The sequence below is a fragment of the Salvelinus fontinalis genome, chromosome 33 (genome assembly GCF_029448725.1).
Source record: "Salvelinus fontinalis isolate EN_2023a chromosome 33, ASM2944872v1, whole genome shotgun sequence".
Taxonomy (NCBI): Eukaryota; Metazoa; Chordata; class Actinopteri; order Salmoniformes; family Salmonidae; genus Salvelinus; species Salvelinus fontinalis.
This window is the reverse complement of record NC_074697.1, coordinates 8,814,625-8,833,116: the sequence shown is the minus strand read 5'-3', so window position 1 is coordinate 8,833,116 and position 18,492 is coordinate 8,814,625. Positions and strand designations below refer to the sequence as shown.

The 18,492-nt window shown below is 44.1% G+C and overlaps 1 protein-coding gene across 6 annotated transcripts in view; it reads right to left on the bottom strand.

Moving 5' to 3' along the window:
• The window catches only part of LOC129832536 (roundabout homolog 1-like), a 448,098-nt gene that overhangs the window by 39,770 nt on the left and 389,836 nt on the right, over nucleotides 1-18,492 (bottom strand). For all 6 annotated transcript variants that reach the window (XM_055896657.1, XM_055896660.1, XM_055896656.1 and 3 more), the window contains one exon: nucleotides 13,221-13,247. In XM_055896657.1, coding sequence (XP_055752632.1) covers nucleotides 13,221-13,247 — 27 coding nt within the window. The remainder of the gene's footprint in view (nucleotides 1-13,220; nucleotides 13,248-18,492) is intronic.

The following is an 18,492-nucleotide window of genomic DNA, read 5'->3' as shown; positions in this document are numbered from 1 at the left end:
CCTTTTTGTACCGGGTCTGTCTGTAAAAATTTGCTCCTCGAAGGAGGTGTGTAGGCTGCTTGTTGTAAAAGCAGAAATTAACTTCACTAGGGTAGGGGGCAGCAATTGGAATTTTGGATGAAAAGCGTGCCCAAATTAAACTGCCTGCTACTCAGGCCCAGAATATAGGATTTGCATATAATTAGTAGATTTGGATAGAAAACACTCTAAAGTTTCCTAAACTGTTAAAATAATGTATGTGAGTACAACAGAACTGATATGGCAGGCAAAAACCCGAGGAAAATCTAACCAGGAAGTACTCTTATTTTGAAAGGCTGTTTTTCCATTGAAAGCCTATCCACCATACAAAGACTTAAGACCCAGTGCATGTGCTCTGTGGCTTCCTCTACATGTGGCCAGTCTTTAGGCATTGTTTCAAGCGTTTACTCTGAAAAATGAGGGAGATACAGCACTTTCAATCAGTGGCCAGTGGAAATTTCCATTCATCAGCCATGCGCCTGATCGGGAACGCGCCTTTCTTGTTTCTCCTTTCCTTTTGACGAAGCTTTTGTCCGGTTTAAATAATATTGATTATTTATGACAAAAAAAAACAGAGGATTGATTTTAAACATCGTTTGGCATGTTTCTACTAACTTTTATTGTACTTTAAAACTTTTAGTCAAAAAACGTGCAAACAAAAAGGAGGTATTTGGTCATAAAGAGGGACATTATCGAACAAAACAAACATTTATTGTCTAACATGGAGACCTGGGAGTGCCACCAGATGAATATCAACAAAGGTAAGTGATTAATTTTCATGCTATTTCGGATTTTTGTGACACTCAACTTGGCTGGAAAATGGCTGTATGGGTTTCTGTGGCTAGGTGCTGACCTAACATAATCGCAAAGTGTGCTTTCTCCATAAAGCCTTTTTGAAATCTGACACAGCGGTTGCATTAACTTCTTGCGACTACAGGGGGTGCTGTTTTCTCATTAGCATAATTGCATTACAGATTAAACGGCTTCCTACTAAATTCTTGCTCGTACAATATGCATATTATTACTATTATTGGATAGAAAACACTCTCTAGTTTCTATAGGCGTTGGAATTTTGTCTCTGAGTGGAACAGAACTCATTCTACAGCAATTTCCCTGACATGGAGTCAGATTTCACACATTTTGGCCCCTGATCTGGAGTCAGTTTAAAGGCCACTGTGAACGCTATCAGGATACGGACACTGCTTACGTCTTCCCCTGGATGCCTTTACGTGATGACGATTTGAATGGTATCGATTGCGCAATCACAGCCACTATAAATGAAAAAAACCTGTAGGTAGGAACTCTTTTCCAGCTGCGTCGGGCTCGCGGTGGACACCGACCTGCTCTTTTTCCAAGCATTAGTGTAGCCAGTAATATTTCTCAGGTCATGTTTTTACTCGTTATAGGAGTTAAAAACATCATAAGGTAGTTAATTTAAACCGTTTTATAGCAATTTATATCCGTTTAGTGCGCATTTTGGGACATTTATTTCTGAGACACTTTGAAGCGCCGGGCAGGTTTCCAGTTCATGGCGAACCCAGTTGGCATTTCCACATGGCAAGAGGACAGCTTTCGACCAAAAGACGATTAGACCCAAGAAAGGATTCTTTGCCCAAGATTCTGATGGAAGAACAGCTCAAAGTAGGAACAATTTATTATGATAAATCGTGTTTCTGTCGAAAAATGTTAATCGCTTATGACGCCATCTTGTTAGACGTAGCTTCGCTTGGCGCAAACTGTATTGAAAAGTAAGGATAATTAAAAAAATGTAAATCAGCGACTGTATTAAGAATTAAATTGTCTATCAATCCCTGTCCACCCTATATTTTTTAGTCACGTTTATGAGTATTTATGTATACGACTAGATCACTGTCTAACTTTTGTCATTGTCTAGCCATGATTTTGGTGGCTAAATATGCACATTTTCGAACAAACTGTATATGTATGTTGTAATGTGATGTTACAGGAGTGTCATCTGAAGAATTCTGAGAAGGTTAGTGAAAAAATTAATATATCTTGGCGATGTTTACGTTATCGCTCTCTTTGGCTAGAATCAATGCTCTGGTAACGTTTGCATATGTGGTATGCTAATATAACGATTTATTGTGTTTTCGCTGTAAGACACTTAGAAAATCTGAAATATTGTCTGTATTCACAGGATCTGTGTCTTTCGATTAGTGTATGCTGTGTATTTTTACGAAATGTTTGATGATTAGTAATTAGGTAAACACGTTGCTCTATGTATTTATTCTAGTCCATTTGTGACGGTGGGTGCAATTGTAAACTATGATATCTACCTGAAATATGCACATTTTTCTAACAAAACCTATCCTATACCATAAATATGTTATCAGACTGTCATCTGATGAGGTTTTTTCTTGGTTAGTGGCTATCAATATCTTAGTTTAGCCGAATTGGTGATAGCACCTGATGGAGTAAGAAACTGATGGAGTTAGAAAAGTGGTGTCTTTTGCTAACGTGGTTAGCTAATAGATTTACATATTTTGTCTTCCCTGTAAAACATTTTAAAAATCTGAAATGGTGGCTTTATTCACAAGATCTGTATCTTTCATTAGGTGTCTTGGACTTGTGATTTAATGATATTTAGATGCTACTATTTAATTGTGACGCTATGCTAGGCTATGCTACTCAGTGTGGGGGGGGGTGGGGGGTGCTCCCGGACCCGGGGTAGATACTCGTGAAAGGTTAAGGAGAAGTTTATCTTTTAACTTTATCTTTTTGTTTATGATGAGTATTTCTGTAATTTGATGTGTCTCTCTGCACTTTCGTCGGATGTTTGTTTGAGACAATGCATTTCTGACCATAAGGCGCCAATGTAAACTGAGATTTTTGGATATAAATATGAACTTTATAGAACAAAACATACATGTATTGTGTAACATAAAGTCCTATGAGTGCCATCTGATGAAGATCATCAAAGGTTAGTGATTAATTTTATCTCTATTTCTTCTTTTTGTGACTCCTCTCTTTGGTTGAAAAAATATCTGTATGGTTTTCTGTGACAAGGTGCTGACCTAACATAATTGCATGGTGTGCTTTCGCAGTAAAGCCTTTTTGAAATCAGACACTGTGGTTGGATTTACAAGACGTTTATCTTTAAAATTGTGGATAATACTTGTATGTTTGAGGAATTTTAATTATTGGATTTCTGTTTTGAATTTGGCGCCCTGCAATTCCACTGGCTGTTGTCGAGCTGGGACGCTAGCGTCCCACTTGTACCAGAGAGGTTAACAACATGGGTTTTGTCTTTATAAATGTGTATGCACCTAACACAGGTAGAGAGAGGGGTTCTATCTATCTTAGACAGGAACTCTCACAGGTAGCGCCTGATGAGACGCTGGTGGTCGGCGAGGACTGGAACTGTACAATGGATTTTACGAAAGACAGAAATGGGGAAGAGCCTCATTCAGTGTCAGTGGGAGTGTTAAGGGACATCATTAATCAGTTCAGCCTGGTGGATGTTTGGAGAACTAAACATCCCAACACAAGACAGTATACATTTTTACGTGTCCAGGAATCAGAACAATAGGCTGTTGGTTGGTGCCATTCTCTCTGTGGGGTTTTCAGATCATCACATTTTTATTTTTTATTTCACCTTTATTTAACCAGGTAGGCTAGTTGAGAACAAGTTCTCATTTGCAACTGCGACCTGGCCAAGATAAAGCATAGCAGTGTGAACAGACAACAACACAGAGTTACACATGGAGTAAACAATAAACAAGTCAATAACATGGTAGAAAAAAGAGAATCTATATACAATGTGTGCAAAAGGCATGAGGTAGGCAATAAATCGAGTAATTACAATTTAGCAGATTAACACTGGAGTGATAAATCATCAGATGATCATGTGCAAGAAGAGATACTGGTGTGCAAAAGAGCAGAAAAGTAAATAAATAAAAGCAGTATGGGGGGTGAGGTAGGTAAATTGGGTGGGTAGTTTACAGATGGACTATGTACAGCTGCAGCGATCGGTTAGCTGCTCGGATAGCAGATTTTTTAAAGTTGTTGAGGGAGATAAAAGTCTCCAACTTCAGAGATTTTTGCAATTCGTTCCATTCACAGGCAGCAGAGAACTGGAAGGAAAGGCGTCCAAATGAGGTTTTGGCTTTAGGGATGATCAGTGAGATACACCTGCTGGAGCGCGTGCTACGGGTGGGTGTAGCCATCGTGACCAGTGAACTGAGATAAGGCGGCACTTTACCTAGCATAGCCTTGTAGATGACCTGGAGCCAGTGGGTCTGACGACGAACATGTAGCGAGGGCCAGCCGACTAGGGCATACAGGTCGCAGTGGTGGGTCGTATAAGGTGCTTTAGTAACAAAACGGATGGCACTGTGATAAACTGCATCCAGTTTGCTGAGTAGAGTATTGGAAGCTATTTTGTAGATGACATCGCCGAAGTCGAGGATCGGTAGGATAGTCAGTTTTACTAGGGTAAGTTTGGCGGCGTGAGTGAAGGAGGCTTTGTTGCGGAATAGAAAGCCGACTCTAGATTTGATTTTGGATTGGAGATGTTTGATATGAGTCTGGAAGGAGAGTTTGCAGTCTAGCCAGACACCTAGGTACTTATAGATGTCCACATATTCTAGGTCGGAACCGTCCAGGGTGGTGATGCTAGTCGGGCGTGCGGGTGCAGGCAGCGAACGGTTGAAAAGCATGCATTTGGTTTTACTAGCGTTTAAGAGCAGTTGGAGGCCACGGAAGGAGTGTTGTATGGCATTGAAGCTCGTTTGGAGGTTGGATAGCACAGTGTCCAAGGAAGGGCCGGAGGTGTACAGAATGGTGTCGTCTGCATAGAGGTGGATCAGGGAATCGCCCGCAGCAAGAGAAACATCATTGATGTATACAGAGAAAAGAGTCGGCCCGAGAATTGAACCCTGTGGTACCCCCATAGAGACTGCCAGAGGACCGGACAACATGCCCTCCGATTTGACACACTGAACTCTGTCTGCAAAGTAGTTGGTGAACCAGGCAAGGCAGTCATTAGAAAAACCGAGGCTACTGAGTCTGCCGATAAGAATATGGTGATTGACAGAGTCGAAAGCCTTGGCCAGGTCGATGAAGACGGCTGCACAGTAATGTCTTTTATCGATGGCGGTTATGACATCGTTTAGTACCTTGAGCGTGGCTGAGGTGCACCCGTGACCGGCTCGGAAACCGGATTGCAGAGCGGAGAAGGTACGGTGGGATTCGAGATGGTCAGTGATCTGTTTGTTGACTTGGCTTTCGAAGACCTTAGATAGGCAGGGCAGGATGGATATAGGTCTGTAACAGTTTGGGTCCAGGGTGTCTCCCCCTTTGAAGAGGGGGATGACAGCGGCAGCTTTCCAATCCTTGGGGATCTCAGATGATACGAAGGAGAGGTTGAACAGGCTGGTAATAGGGGGTGCGACAATGGCGGCGGACAGTTTCAGAAATAGGGGGTCCAGATTGTCAAGCCCAGCTGATTTGTATGGGTCCAGGTTTTCCAGCTCTTTCAGAACATCTGCTATCTGGATATGGGTAAAGGAGAAGCTGGGGAGGCTTGGGCGAGTAGCAGCGGGGGGGGAGGGGCTGTTGGCCAAGGTTGGAGTCGCCAGGAGGAAGGCATGGCCAGCCATTGAGAAATGTTTGTTGAAGTTTTCGATTATCATGGACTTATCAGTGGTGACCGTGTTACCTAGCCTCAGTGAAGTGGGCAGCTGGGAGGAGGTGCTCTTGTTTTCCATGGACTTTACAGTATCCCAGAACTTTTTGGAGTTAGAGCTACAGGATGCAAATTTCTGCTTGAAAAAGCTGGCCTTTGCTTTCCTGACTGACTGCGTGTATTGGTTCCTGACTTCCCTGAACAGTTGCATATCGCGGGGGCTCTTCAATGCTATTGCAGTTCGCCACAGGATGTTTTTGTGCTGGTCGAGGGCAGTCAGGTCTGGAGTGAACCAAGGGCTATATCTGTTCTTGGTTCTGCATTTTTTGAACGGAGCATGCTTGTTTAATATGGTGAGGAAGTAACTTTTAAAGAATGACCAGGCATCCTCAACTGAAGGGATGAGGTCAATATCCTTCCAGGGTACCCGGGCCAGGTCGATTAGAAAGGCCTGCTCGCAGAAGTGTTTTAGGGAGCGTTTGACAGTGATGAGGGGTGGTCGTTTGGCCGCGGACCCGTGGCGGATACAGGCAATGAGGCAGTGATTGCTGAGATCTTGATTGAAGACAGCAGAGGTGTATTTGGAGGGCAAGTTGGTCAGGATAATGTCTATTAGGGTGCCCATGTTTACAGATTTAGGGTTGTACCTGGTGGGTTCCTTGATGATTTGTGTGAGATTGAGGGCATCAAGCTTAGATTGTAGGACTGCCGGGGTGTTAAGCATATCCCAGTTTAGGTCACCTAACAGAACAAACTCTGAAGCTAGATGGGGAGCGATCAATTCACAGATGGTGTCCAGGGCACAGCTGGGAGCTGAGGGGGGTCGGTAGCAGGCGGCAACAGTGAGAGACTTATTTCTGGAGAGATTAATTTTAAAAATTAGAAGTTTGAACTGTTTGGGCATAGACCTGGAAAGTATGACAGAACTTTGCAGGCTATCTCTGCAGTAGATTGCAACTCCTCCCCCTTTGGCAGTTCTATCTTGACGGAAAGTGTTATAGTTGGGTATGGAAATCTCAGAATTTTTGGTGGCCTTCCTAAGCCAGGATTCGGACACGGCGAGGACATCAGGGTTGGCAGAGTGTGCTAAAGCGGTGAGTAAGGCAAACTTAGGGAGGAGGCTTCTGATGTTGACATGCATGAGGCCAAGGCTTTTTCGATCACAGAAGTCAACAAATGAGGGTGACTGGGGACATGCAGGGCCTGGGTTTACCTCCACATCACCCGAGGAACAGAGGAGTAGTAGGATGAGGGTGCGGCTAAAGGCTATCAAAACTGGTCGCCTAGAGCGTTGGGGACAAGGAATAAAAGGAGCAGATTTATGGGCGTGGTAGAATAGATTCTGGGCATATTGTGCAGACCAGGGTATGGTGGGGCACGGGTACAGCGGAGGCAAGCCCAGGCACTGGGTGATGATAAGAGAGGTTGTATCTCTGGACATGCTGGTCTCAATGGGTGAGGTCACCGCATGTGTGGGGGGTGGGACAAAGGAGGTATCAGAGGTACGGAGAGTGGAACTACGGGGTCCATTGCAAACCAAAACAATGATAACTAGCCTGAACAACAGTATGCAAGGCATATTGATATTTGAGGGAGACATACAATAAGGCGTAAAGTGATTGCAGGTCTTGATTGGGAGAGCTAGCTAAAACAACAGGTGATATAACAGCAGCTAGTCAGCTAACACAGCAACAGCAGGTAAAAATGGCGACGGCTAGGCAGAGAGGGTCGGATTAACTACACACAGATCCTGAGTTAAAGCACAGAGCCGACAGATAAAACACAAATAAACGGAATGGAGTACCGTGAATTAATGGACAGTCAAGCAGGCATCAGCTATGTAGCCAAGTGATCATAGTGTCCAGGGGGCAGCCGTAGATGGAGCAGTGAGGCCTCCACTAAGCTAGCCCGCGGCGTTTAAAGTTAGTAGCCCGGGGGGAGGTCTGCTCAGACGGAGGGGGTCTGCTCAGACGGAGGCCGGTTGAGGGCACAGCGGATGGGCTGTTCGTCTGCAGACCAGACGTGGTCGTGTCGACAGAGAATCCAAGCCGGATGGCGATGGCGAAAGAGAGGTTGTCTGTTCAGATAGCAGCCGATATGCTCAAGACAGCTAACGATTAGCGGGCCGCAGTTAGCATATGGGCGTTCAGGTTACGTCGCGATGGAGGGGCCAGTTGAATAACTCCCTCGGGCAGATAACGTCGGTATCCCAGTCGTGAAGGCCCGGTGGGGCTCCGCATCGGCAGTAAACGGGTCCGGATAGGTGATTGTAGCCCAGGAGTGGCTGATGGAACTCTTCAGCTGGCTAGCTCCGGGATAATTGGTGTTTGCTCCGGAATTGATGTTAGCCAATAGTCACTCGGATAGCAGCTGGTTAGCTGCAAGATCCAGGTGTAAATGTCCAGAGCTTGCGGTAAAAATCCGGGGATATGGAGAGAAAAAAGGTCTGGTATGCTCTGGTCTGAGTCGCGTTGTACAAAACTGGCAATAGTTTTCCGAGCTAAAGGATAGCTGATGAGCGCTAGCTGTGGTTAACTGAACTACTAACGTTAGCTTGTGAGCTGGCTAACTTCGGCTAGCTTCTGTTGTAGATTTCGGATACGAGGTGAATAATACCTTTGAGGAAAAAAAAACAGATCCGCACCACATTTGGTGAGGTGGGTTGCAGGAGAGTGTTTTGAAGTTGAGTTTTTAAGAAGAAAAAAATATATATAAAAAGATAACCATGGCTCGGCTGTCAATTTCACCAGGGCCTCGGCAGGCATCCTATTGGAAGTTTAATGTAAAGCTCTTACAAGATAACACTTTGTGCTCAGGTTTCCAGACATTTTGGGAATGGTGGGGGAGGTGAAGAGAGGAGTATGAGTCTCTGAGTCAATGGTGGGATGTGGGGAAAGTCCAAATTCGGCATTTCTGTCAACAGTATACAGCTCTCTCATCCTCAGAGGCTAGGAGAGTATTGGGGGAACTCGAGCGTAGTATCAGTGAGGTGAAGGTAGAGATGGTGGGGCAAGGCAATGTAGGCCTCCAGGCTAATTTAGCTGAATTACGTAGGGACCTGGGCAGCTTTTTCCAGGTTAAAACCTGTTGGGGATCGGGGCGCTGTTTAGACTATTTATGCTAATTTGGCTAATTTTTGAAACGGCTTCCCACAAAATCCTTGATCGTACAATATGCATATTATTATTATTATTGGATAGAAAACAGTCTATAGTTTCTATAGGAGTTGAAATTTTGTCTCTAAGTGGAACAGAGCCCATTCTACAGCAATTTCCCTGACATGGATTCAGATTTCAGAAATGTTGGCCACTGTTCTGAAGTCAGTTAAAAAGGCACTGATATTGCTATGACTGTACGGACACTTCTTACGTCTTCCCCTGGATGCCTTTACGTGATGACGATTCCAATGGGGTCGATTGCGCGTTCACAGGCACTACAAATGAAAAAACCCTGTAGCTAGCAAGTCTTTTCTTGCTGCGTAACGCGTGTGGAGGACACCGACCCTCTCCTGTTCCAAGCGTTAGTTTAGCCTGTTATATTTCTCCGGTCATCTTTTCACTCGTTATAGGAGTTAAAAACATCATAAGGTAGTTAATTTAAAGCGTTTTATAGCAATTTATATCCGTTTAGTGCGATTTTGGGACATTTATTTCTTTAACGCTGTGAATAGGTGGGCACGCTTTCAGTTCATCCCGAACGCAGTTGGCATTTTCACATGGCAAGAGGACAGCTTTCCACCAAAAGACGATTCCTCCCAAGAAAGGATCCTTTGCCCAAGATACTGATGGAAGAACAGCTCAAGGTAGGACATTTTTATTATGATAAATCGTGTTTCTGTCGAAACATTTTTGACGTAGCTTCGCTTGGCGCAAACTGTATTGAAAAGTAAGGATAAATTAAAAAATGTAATAACGCAATTGTATTAAGAATTAAATTGTCTATCAATCCCTGTCCACCCTATATTTTTTAGTCACGTTTATGAGTATTTATGTATAAGAGTAGATCACTGTCTAAGTGGCGCAAGGAAATTTTCTGACCAACTGAGCTACATTTCACATTGTCTAACCATGATTTTGGTGGCTAAATATAAACATTTTCGATCAAACTGTATATGCATGTTGTAATGTGATGTTACAGGAGTGTCATCGGAAGAATTCTGAGAAGGTTAGTGAAAAAATTAATATCTTTTGGCGATGTTGACTTTTATCGCTCACTTTGGCTAGAATCAATGCTGGGCTGCTAATTGCTATGTGCTAAGCTAATATAACGATTTATTGTGTTTTCGCTGTAAGACACTTAGAAAATCTGAAATATTGTCTGTATTCACAGGATCTGTGTCTTTCGATTCGTGTATGCTGTGTATTTTTACGAAATGTTTGATGATTAGTAAGTAGGTAAACACGTTGCTCTAAGTAGTTTTTCTATTCCATTTGTGACGGTGGGTGCAATTGTAACCTATGCCATCTACCTGAAATATGCACTTTTTTCTAACAAAACCTATCCCATACCATAAATATGTTATCAGACTGTCATCTAATGAGTTTTTTTGTTGGTTAGGGGCTATAAATATCTTAGTTTAGCCGAATTGGTGATGGCTACTGGTGTTGGTGGACAAATAAAAGATGGTGGATTATGCTAATGTGTTTTTAGGTAATAGATGTACATCTTTACATATTGTGTCTTCCCTGTAAAACATTTTAAAAATCGGAAATGTTGACTGGATTCACAAGATCTGTGTCTTTCATTAGCTGTATTGGACTTTAATGTGTGAAAGTTAAATATTTAAAAAAAATATTTTTTTTGAATTTCGCGGCACTGGTTTTTCAGTGTGGGGGGGGGGGGGGTGTGCCGCTAGCGCCACGCTGATCCTAGACAGGTTAAAGCAAAGGGAGCACTTGTAAGAGCTAGGTTCTCCATACTTAAGGAGATGGAAGCTCCCAGGTCCTTCTTCTTTGGTTTGGAAAGACAGAGCGGTGAAGCCAACTTGTTCTCAATCAGGAACATGTTGAACTTGTCGAGAGGTTCTAATGTGAACTTTGGACTGGTCTCTTTAGATCAAGAGAAGGCTTTTATTAGAGTGGACCATGCGTATCTGTTTAATGTGATGTCTGGTTTTGGGTTTTGGGAAAGGCTTTTGATTTTGTGAAGATGTTGTATGCTGGGGCGTCATGTATGGTCAAGTTGGGAGGGGGGCTCAGTAGTCCAGTCTCGGTGAGGCGGTGCATTAGACAAGGATGCCCTCTATCGGGGCAGTTATATACCTCCTTCCATCAGCAAGGGCATTGAAGATGAAACGTGGCTGGGTCTTTCAGCATAACAATGATCCCAAACACACCGCCCGGGCAACGAAGGAGTGGCTTCGTAAGAAGCATTTCAAGGTCCTGGAGGCCTAGCCAGTCTCCAGATCTCAACCCCATAGAAAATCTTTGGAGGGAGTTGAAAGTCTGTGTTGCCCAGCAACAGCCCCAAAACATCACTGCTCTAGAAGAGATCTGCATGGAGGAATGGGCCAAAATACCAGCAACAGTGTGTGAAAACCTTGTGAAGACTTACAGAAAATGTTTGACCTCTGTCATTGCCAACAAAGGGTATATAACAAAGTATTGAGATAAACTTTTGTTATTGACCAAATACTTATTTTCCACCATAATTTGCAAATAAATTCATAAAAAATACTACAATGTGATTTTCTGGAATTCTTTCTCTCATTTTGTCTGTCATAGTTGAAGTGTACCTATGATGAAAATTGCAGGCCTCTCTCATCTTTTTAAGTGGGAGAACTTGCACAATTGGTGGCTGACTAAATACTTTTTTGCCCCACTATATAGTGTGTTGGGGGGCTGTCTGTACAGCTGGGGAAGATGTTTTGGAAATACGTTTGTAGAAGTGGTGAGGTTTTTTGGTTATTGTGATGTGTGGTGTGTTTTTGTATCGTGTGGTACAGGGAAAGGTGAGTATGGTACATGTATGCAGTACAGGATATATTTCGGTGTTTTCTTTTAAGGGGGAGGTGAGGTTTTAATGAAATTAGAATGTTTCATTAAAGAAAGACAAAAAGTCAAAAGTCTCTCACTCTCTCTCTCGCTCTCCCCCTCTCCTGTTGAGAGAGAGAAAGTCTACATTTGGCATCTGTATATAGGGCATTCAGAGCATTCAGGAATTCCACAACGAAAACCATGTAGTGCCTCTCAAATCAGCATCTAGTGGAAGATTAGCACTGACAACATCCTGCCTTTACCTTCAGCGTCATGGCAGCTTCTAGGATTGTCAACCTCAACAAGCAGAAACTCTAACCTCAAGCATTAAGGAACTGGCCCAAAACTAACCAGCTGACTGAATAGGTTTCACCTGAAAGAGTTCCAGCAGTTCAGAACAGAGGAATGAAACACTCAAACTATTAGACGTGATCCTAGGGCCCAAAGCTGACGAGGAGGAGAAAAACAACTCGCACAGTTTAGATACAGCCTCTGCTCTGCACAGATGGGATTAGTCACCATAACCACAAGCCTCACATAACTCCCCTCTCACTCTTCTTCTCTCTCTTCTTTTCTCTATTCTTCTCTCTCTCACTCTCTTTTGCTCTCTCTCTGATTTACAAGGATGAGCACAGCTGTTGTGACACAAGAGCCAACTACACACACATCTCGGGAGGAGAGAGGGGGGAGAGAGGGAGAGATAGACAGAGAGAGAGAGAGGGAATGAGAGAGAGAGAGAGAGATAGAAAGAGATAGCGAGAGAGAGAGACTAGAGAAAGAGAGAGATAAACACACAGAAAGAGAGAGAGAGAGAGAGAGTGAGAGAGAGAGAAGAGACAGATAGACAGATAGAGAGAGAAGAGAGATATAGAGAGAGAGCGAGAGAGACTAGAGAAAGAGAGAGAGATAAACACACATAGAGAGAGAGAGAGAGAGAGTGTGTGAGAGAGACAGAAAGAGAGAGAGAAACACACAGAAAGAGAGAGAGAGAGAGAGAGTGTGAGAGAGACAGAAAGAGAGAGAGAGAGAGAGAGAGAGAGAGAGAGACAGAAAGAGAGAGAGAAACACACAGAAAGAGTGAGAGAGTGCTCTGTTATGTCCGTGTCAGTCCAGTTCACATCTACCCTCAGTCGCTCCTTTCTCCCTGTCCACAGCTCTGTCTAATCGGTCCATGTGACTGGAGATGTGTCATCATCCTAAATGTCATCAGAGGCAGAGAGGCGGGCAGCAGCAGCCCTTTGATCAAGTCCCCGCCAGTTTTAACAGTGTCTTAGTAGCATGGATGGCACGGCTCGCTCCTCTTTAAGTGCTTACCTCTGAACGCACTGCCTTCACCAGTTGGTAAAACATCTCTGTTATAGTTCTTTAAACCTCACACCACACTGCTCCCTTTCTTGTGGCTTAGTATTTTTAACTAAAGAGTGTGTCTTCCGACTGACTGAGCAGAATGACTGCTAGAGCTGTTCAGGCCATCCCTGTGTGACTCAGTGAGTGCAGTCTTGCATTGAAAGGCGGACTGTTATGAGATTTCATAGAGAAGGTGCTATGAAATGAAGCCAAGAGTTATCAGGAGTGCTTACCTGTAGGAGTGAAGGTAAAGGATGGCACTGTAGGTTGAAGCAGAGGCCCAAGAAAGAGGAAAGAGAGAGAAAAACCCAATTAATATAACATAAAATAGCAACATGTATATTCCTCTTGAATCCAATGAGATACACACAACAGGGTTCTCTTCATTGTGTTTGTAACATCAAAACTAACGCAAAGGAAACAAACCTTAACTTTGCTGGAGTATTGAAACACATCATCCTGAGATGTTTTGAAACATTACATGGTGTGTTGTAACACATTTACATTACATTTAAGTCATTTAGCAGACGCTCTTATCCAGAGCGACTTACAAATTGGTGCATTCACCTTATGATATCCAGTGGAACAACCACTTTACAATAGTGCATCTAACTCTTTTAAGGGGGGGGGGGGGGGTTAGAAGGATTACTTTATCCTATCCTAGGTATTCCTTAAAGAGGTGGGGTTTCAGGTGTCTCCGGAAGGTGGTGATTGACTCCGCTGACCTGGCGTCGTGAGGGAGTTTGTTCCACCATTGGGGTGCCAGAGCAGCGAACAGTTTTGACTGGGCTGAGCGGGAACTGTACTTCCTCAGAGGTAGGGAGGCGAGCAGGCCAGAGGTGGATGAACGCAGTGCCCTTGTTTGGGTGTAGGGCCTGATCAGAGCCTGAAGGTACGGAGGTGCCGTTCCCCTCACAGCTCCGTAGGCAAGCACCATGGTCTTGTAGCGGATGCGAGCTTCAACTGGAAGCCAGTGGAGAGAGCGGAGGAGCGGGATGACGTGAGAGAACTTGGGAAAGTTGAACACCAGACGGGCTGCGGCGTTCTGGATGAGTTGTAGGGGTTTAATGGCACAGGCAGGGAGCCCAGCCAACAGCGAGTTGCAGTAATCCAGACGGGAGATGACAAGTGCCTGGATTAGGACCTGCGCCGCTTCCTGCGTGAGGCAGGGTCGTACTCTGCGAATGTTGTAGAGCATGAACCTACAGGAACGGGTCACCGCCTTGATGTTAGTTGAGAACGACAGGGTGTTGTCCAGGATCACGCCAAGGTTCTTAGCACTCTGGGAGGAGGACACAATGGAGTTGTCAACCGTGATGGCGAGATCATGGAACGGGCAGTCCTTCCCCGGGAGGAAGAGCAGCTCCGTCTTGCCGAGGTTCAGCTTGAGGTGGTGATCCGTCATCCACACTGATATGTCTGCCAGACATGCAGAGATGCGATTCACCACCTGGTTATCACCACCTGGTTATAACACGTGTTGTGCAACACCTTGCCAGGGACTGAGAGCACTACCGGAAAAGGTTGAAAACACTATTTTGGTGATTCAAGTCCTGTTTAGTGCAGAATTAGTTACCTTCTCTTTTGGTGTTTATTTCCCCTCTCTAAAGCTTCTAACACCACTACGATGTTTCAAATCCTGACTAGTACAGAATTAGATCTGAATATTTGAGTATTGGCCAGTTTAACCCATTTTGGCAGGCATCGTTGAGCACGGTGCTCCATCCATCAGCAGTAACTGGCAGCAGGCATCGTTGAGCACGGTGCTCCATCCATCAGCAGTAACTGGCAGCAGGCATCGTTGAGCACGGTGCTCCATCCATCAGCAGTAACTGGCAGCAGGCATCGTTGAGCACGGTGCTCCATCCATCAGCAGTAACTGGCAGCAGGCATCGTTGAGCACGGTGCTCCATCCATCAGCAGTAACTGGCAGCAGGCATCGTTGAGCACGGTGCTCCATCCATCAGCAGTAACTGGCAGCAGGCATCGTTGAGCACGGTGCTCCATCCATCAGCAGTAACTGGCAGCAGGCATCGTTGAGCACGGTGCTCCATCCATCAGCAGTAACTGGCAGCAGGCATCGTTGAGCACGGTGCTCCATCCATCAGCAGTAACTGGCAGCAGGCATCGTTGAGCACGGTGCTCCATCCATCAGCAGTAACTGGCAGCACATATTAAACATGAAACATTTGTGGGAATGGGTTGTCTCATCATTGAACGTAATTTTGCCCAACGGTTTTCATATCCGTTCATCATGATCCATTACACCTCATATCACAACAAGCTGCTTAATACTCATATAGAAGTGTACCTTTCTTTCTTCAAACAAGAAAGGAGGAGATTGCAAGGAGATTAAAACCCGACTTCAAATTAGTTCAATCACTCAATTTTCTCTATCTTTGTTTATCCTCTAATAAAATGTATTAGGTTGGATAATTATTATTATTTATATATTTTAAACATTTCATTCATTTTTATTAAATACGTGTTAGTTGTTGTTTTTGTTGTTGTCAATTTCAATTCCCCCCAGAATAATTGAATATCGCTTTGAGCATGGTGAAGTTATTAATTATACTTTTGATGGTGTATCAACACACCAGTCACTACAAAGTTAAAGGCATCCTTCCTAACTCAGTTGCCTGAGAGGAAGGTAACCGCTCAGGGATTACACCACGAGGCCAATGGTGAATTTAAAACAATTACAGAGTTGAATGGCTGTGATAGGAGAAAACTGAGGATGGATCAACAACATTTTAGTTACCACCCTGCGCAAGGCAGTTAACTCACTGTTCCCAACCTTGGGTTAAATGTGGAAGACACATTTCAGTTGAGTGCATTCAGTTGTACAACTGACTAGGTATCCTTTTTTCCCTTTCCCTTTCCACAATACTAACCTGATTGACAGAGTGAAAAGAAGGAAGCCTCTATAGAAAAATATTCCAAAACTGGCATCTTGTTAGCAACAAGGCACTATAGTAATACTGCAACAAAAAAAATGAAAAAACAATTCACTTTTTTGTCCTGAATACAAAGTGTTACATTTGGGGCAAATCCAACACAACACATTACTGAGTACCACTCTCCACATATGTTTAAGCATAGTGGTCGCTGCATCATGTTATGGGTATGCTTGTAATTGTGGAGGACTGGGGAGTTGTTCAGGATAAAAATAAATGAATTGGAGATAAGCACAGGCAAAATCCTAGAGGAAATTCTGGTTCAATCTGCTTTCCACCAGACACTGTGAGGTGAATTCACCTTTCAGTGGACAAAAACCTTGTCACGCCCTGACCATAGTTTGAGTTGTATGTTTCTATGTTTTGTTTGGTCAGGGTGTGATATGAGTGGGCATTCTATGTTGTATGTCTAGTTTGTCTGTTTCTATATGTTTGGCCTGATATGGTTCTCAATCAGAGGCAGGTGTTAGTCGTTGTCTCTGATTGGGAGCCATATTTAGGTAGCCTGTTTTGTCTTTGTGGGTTGTGGGTGATTGTTCCTGTTCCTGTGTGTGTGTGTTCACGTTACGGGACTGTTTCGTCTTCGTTCATTTTGTCGGTTTATTGTTTTTGTTCGTTGTTAAGTATTCTATTAAAATGGATAATCATCACGCTGCATTTTGGTCCTCCTCTCTTTCGCCCGACGAAGAACGTTACAAACCTAAAACATAAGGCCAAATCTACACTGGAGTTTCTTACCAAGAAGACAGTGAATGTTCCTGAGTGACCGAGTTAGCGTTTTGCCTTAAATCTACTGGTTGTCAAGCAATTATCAACAATCAATTTGACAGAGCTTGAATAATTGTTAAAAGAATAATGGGCAAATATTGCACAATCCTTGTGTGGAAGGCTCTTAGAAACTTACCCAGAAAGACTCACAGCTGTAATCACTGCCAAAGGTGCCTCTACAAAGTATTGAGTCAGGGGTGTGAATACTTACTTTTGTAATTAGATATTTCTGCATTTTATTTTCAACGAATTTGCTAAAATGTCAAAAAACATTTTTTCACTTTGTCATTATGGGGTTTTGTGTGTAGATGGGTGAGAAATGTTTTTATCAATTTTGAATTCAGGCTGTAACATAACAAGATGTGGAATATGTATGAAGGGGCATGACTACTTTCTGAAGGCACAGTAGCTATCACTGATGTACAGCTGTCCTCACCTCTTCATCTCCGTTTATTTATGTTAACACAACCTTTCAAAGGTCCCTTTAATGCCACAATTATTTCCTCTTGTTTGGATTCCTGCTCTTTTCCCCTTGAAGCTCAGAGTAGCCAAATAGATTGGTCCATTTGGAATGTTTTATCTGTTTGCGTTTCGGCTTTGAAGAGGAGAGAGATTGACACTTGGCATGCGAGGTGCTCGTATTAACATGATTGAGATCAATCAAATAACCACAGTGACAAGAGACCGTCACAGACAGCTTATTCACTGGCTGGATGAGACATCTTGGCGGTGGTACTAATGTCACACAGACCCACGCACACACCCAAGAACAGGCGCATGCGCTCGCGCACGTACACACACGCACTTCATGTGGTTGCAATTATACTCTTCTTCTCTTCTCAAAACATTCTTGGTTACCAGTTCCAACAAAGACTCTTGTGGTTTTAAAGAGCAAAAAGAGGGGGTTGAGAGAGAGAGAGAAAGACATATTTGCCTGCTGTGCCCACATGAGCTCAGAGAGTTACAGAGTTAATGTGAGGAAACACTGATGCACTGCTTGGCGCTTCTGGAAGAAAAGGAAGGGCTCCTTAAAGGTGTGTGGAGCCAACCTCAGCCTCTATAGCAGACTCTCTCTCTTGACCAACCTCAGCCTCTACAGCAGCCTCTCTCTCTACCAACCTCAGCCTCTACAGCAGCCTCTCTCTTTCTCTACCAACCTCAGTCTCTACAGTAGCCTCTCTCTCTACCAACCTCAGCCTCTACAGCAGCCTCTCTCTTTCTCTACCAACCTCAGCCTCTACAGCAGCCTCTCTCTTTCTCTACCAACCTCAGCCTCTATAGCAGACTCTCTCTCTTGACCAACCTCAGCCTCTACAGCAGCCTCTCTCTCTACCAACCTCAGCCTCTACAGCAGCCTCTCTCTTTCTCTACCAACCTCAGCCTCTACAGTAGCCTCTCTCTCTACCAACCTCAGCCTCTACAGTAGTCTCTCACTCTACCAACCTCAGCCTCTACAGTAGCCCCTATCTCTCTCCAACCTCAGCCTCTACAGTAGCCCCTCTCTCTCTCCCAACCTCAGCCTCTACAGTAGCCCCTCTCTCTCTCCCAACCTCAGCCTCTACAGTAGCCCCTCTCTCTCTCTCTCCCAACCTCAGCCTCTACAGTAGCCCCTCTCTCTCTCCAAACTCAGCCTCTACAGTAGCCCCTCTCTCTCTCTCCCAATCTCAGCCTCTACAGTAGCCCTCTCTCTCTCTCCAGGCACAGCAGTATACTGTACTCACAAAGTCTTCAGAGGTCCTACTGTGTGGCTACAAGTTCTGCTCTGACTGCCCTTTTATTT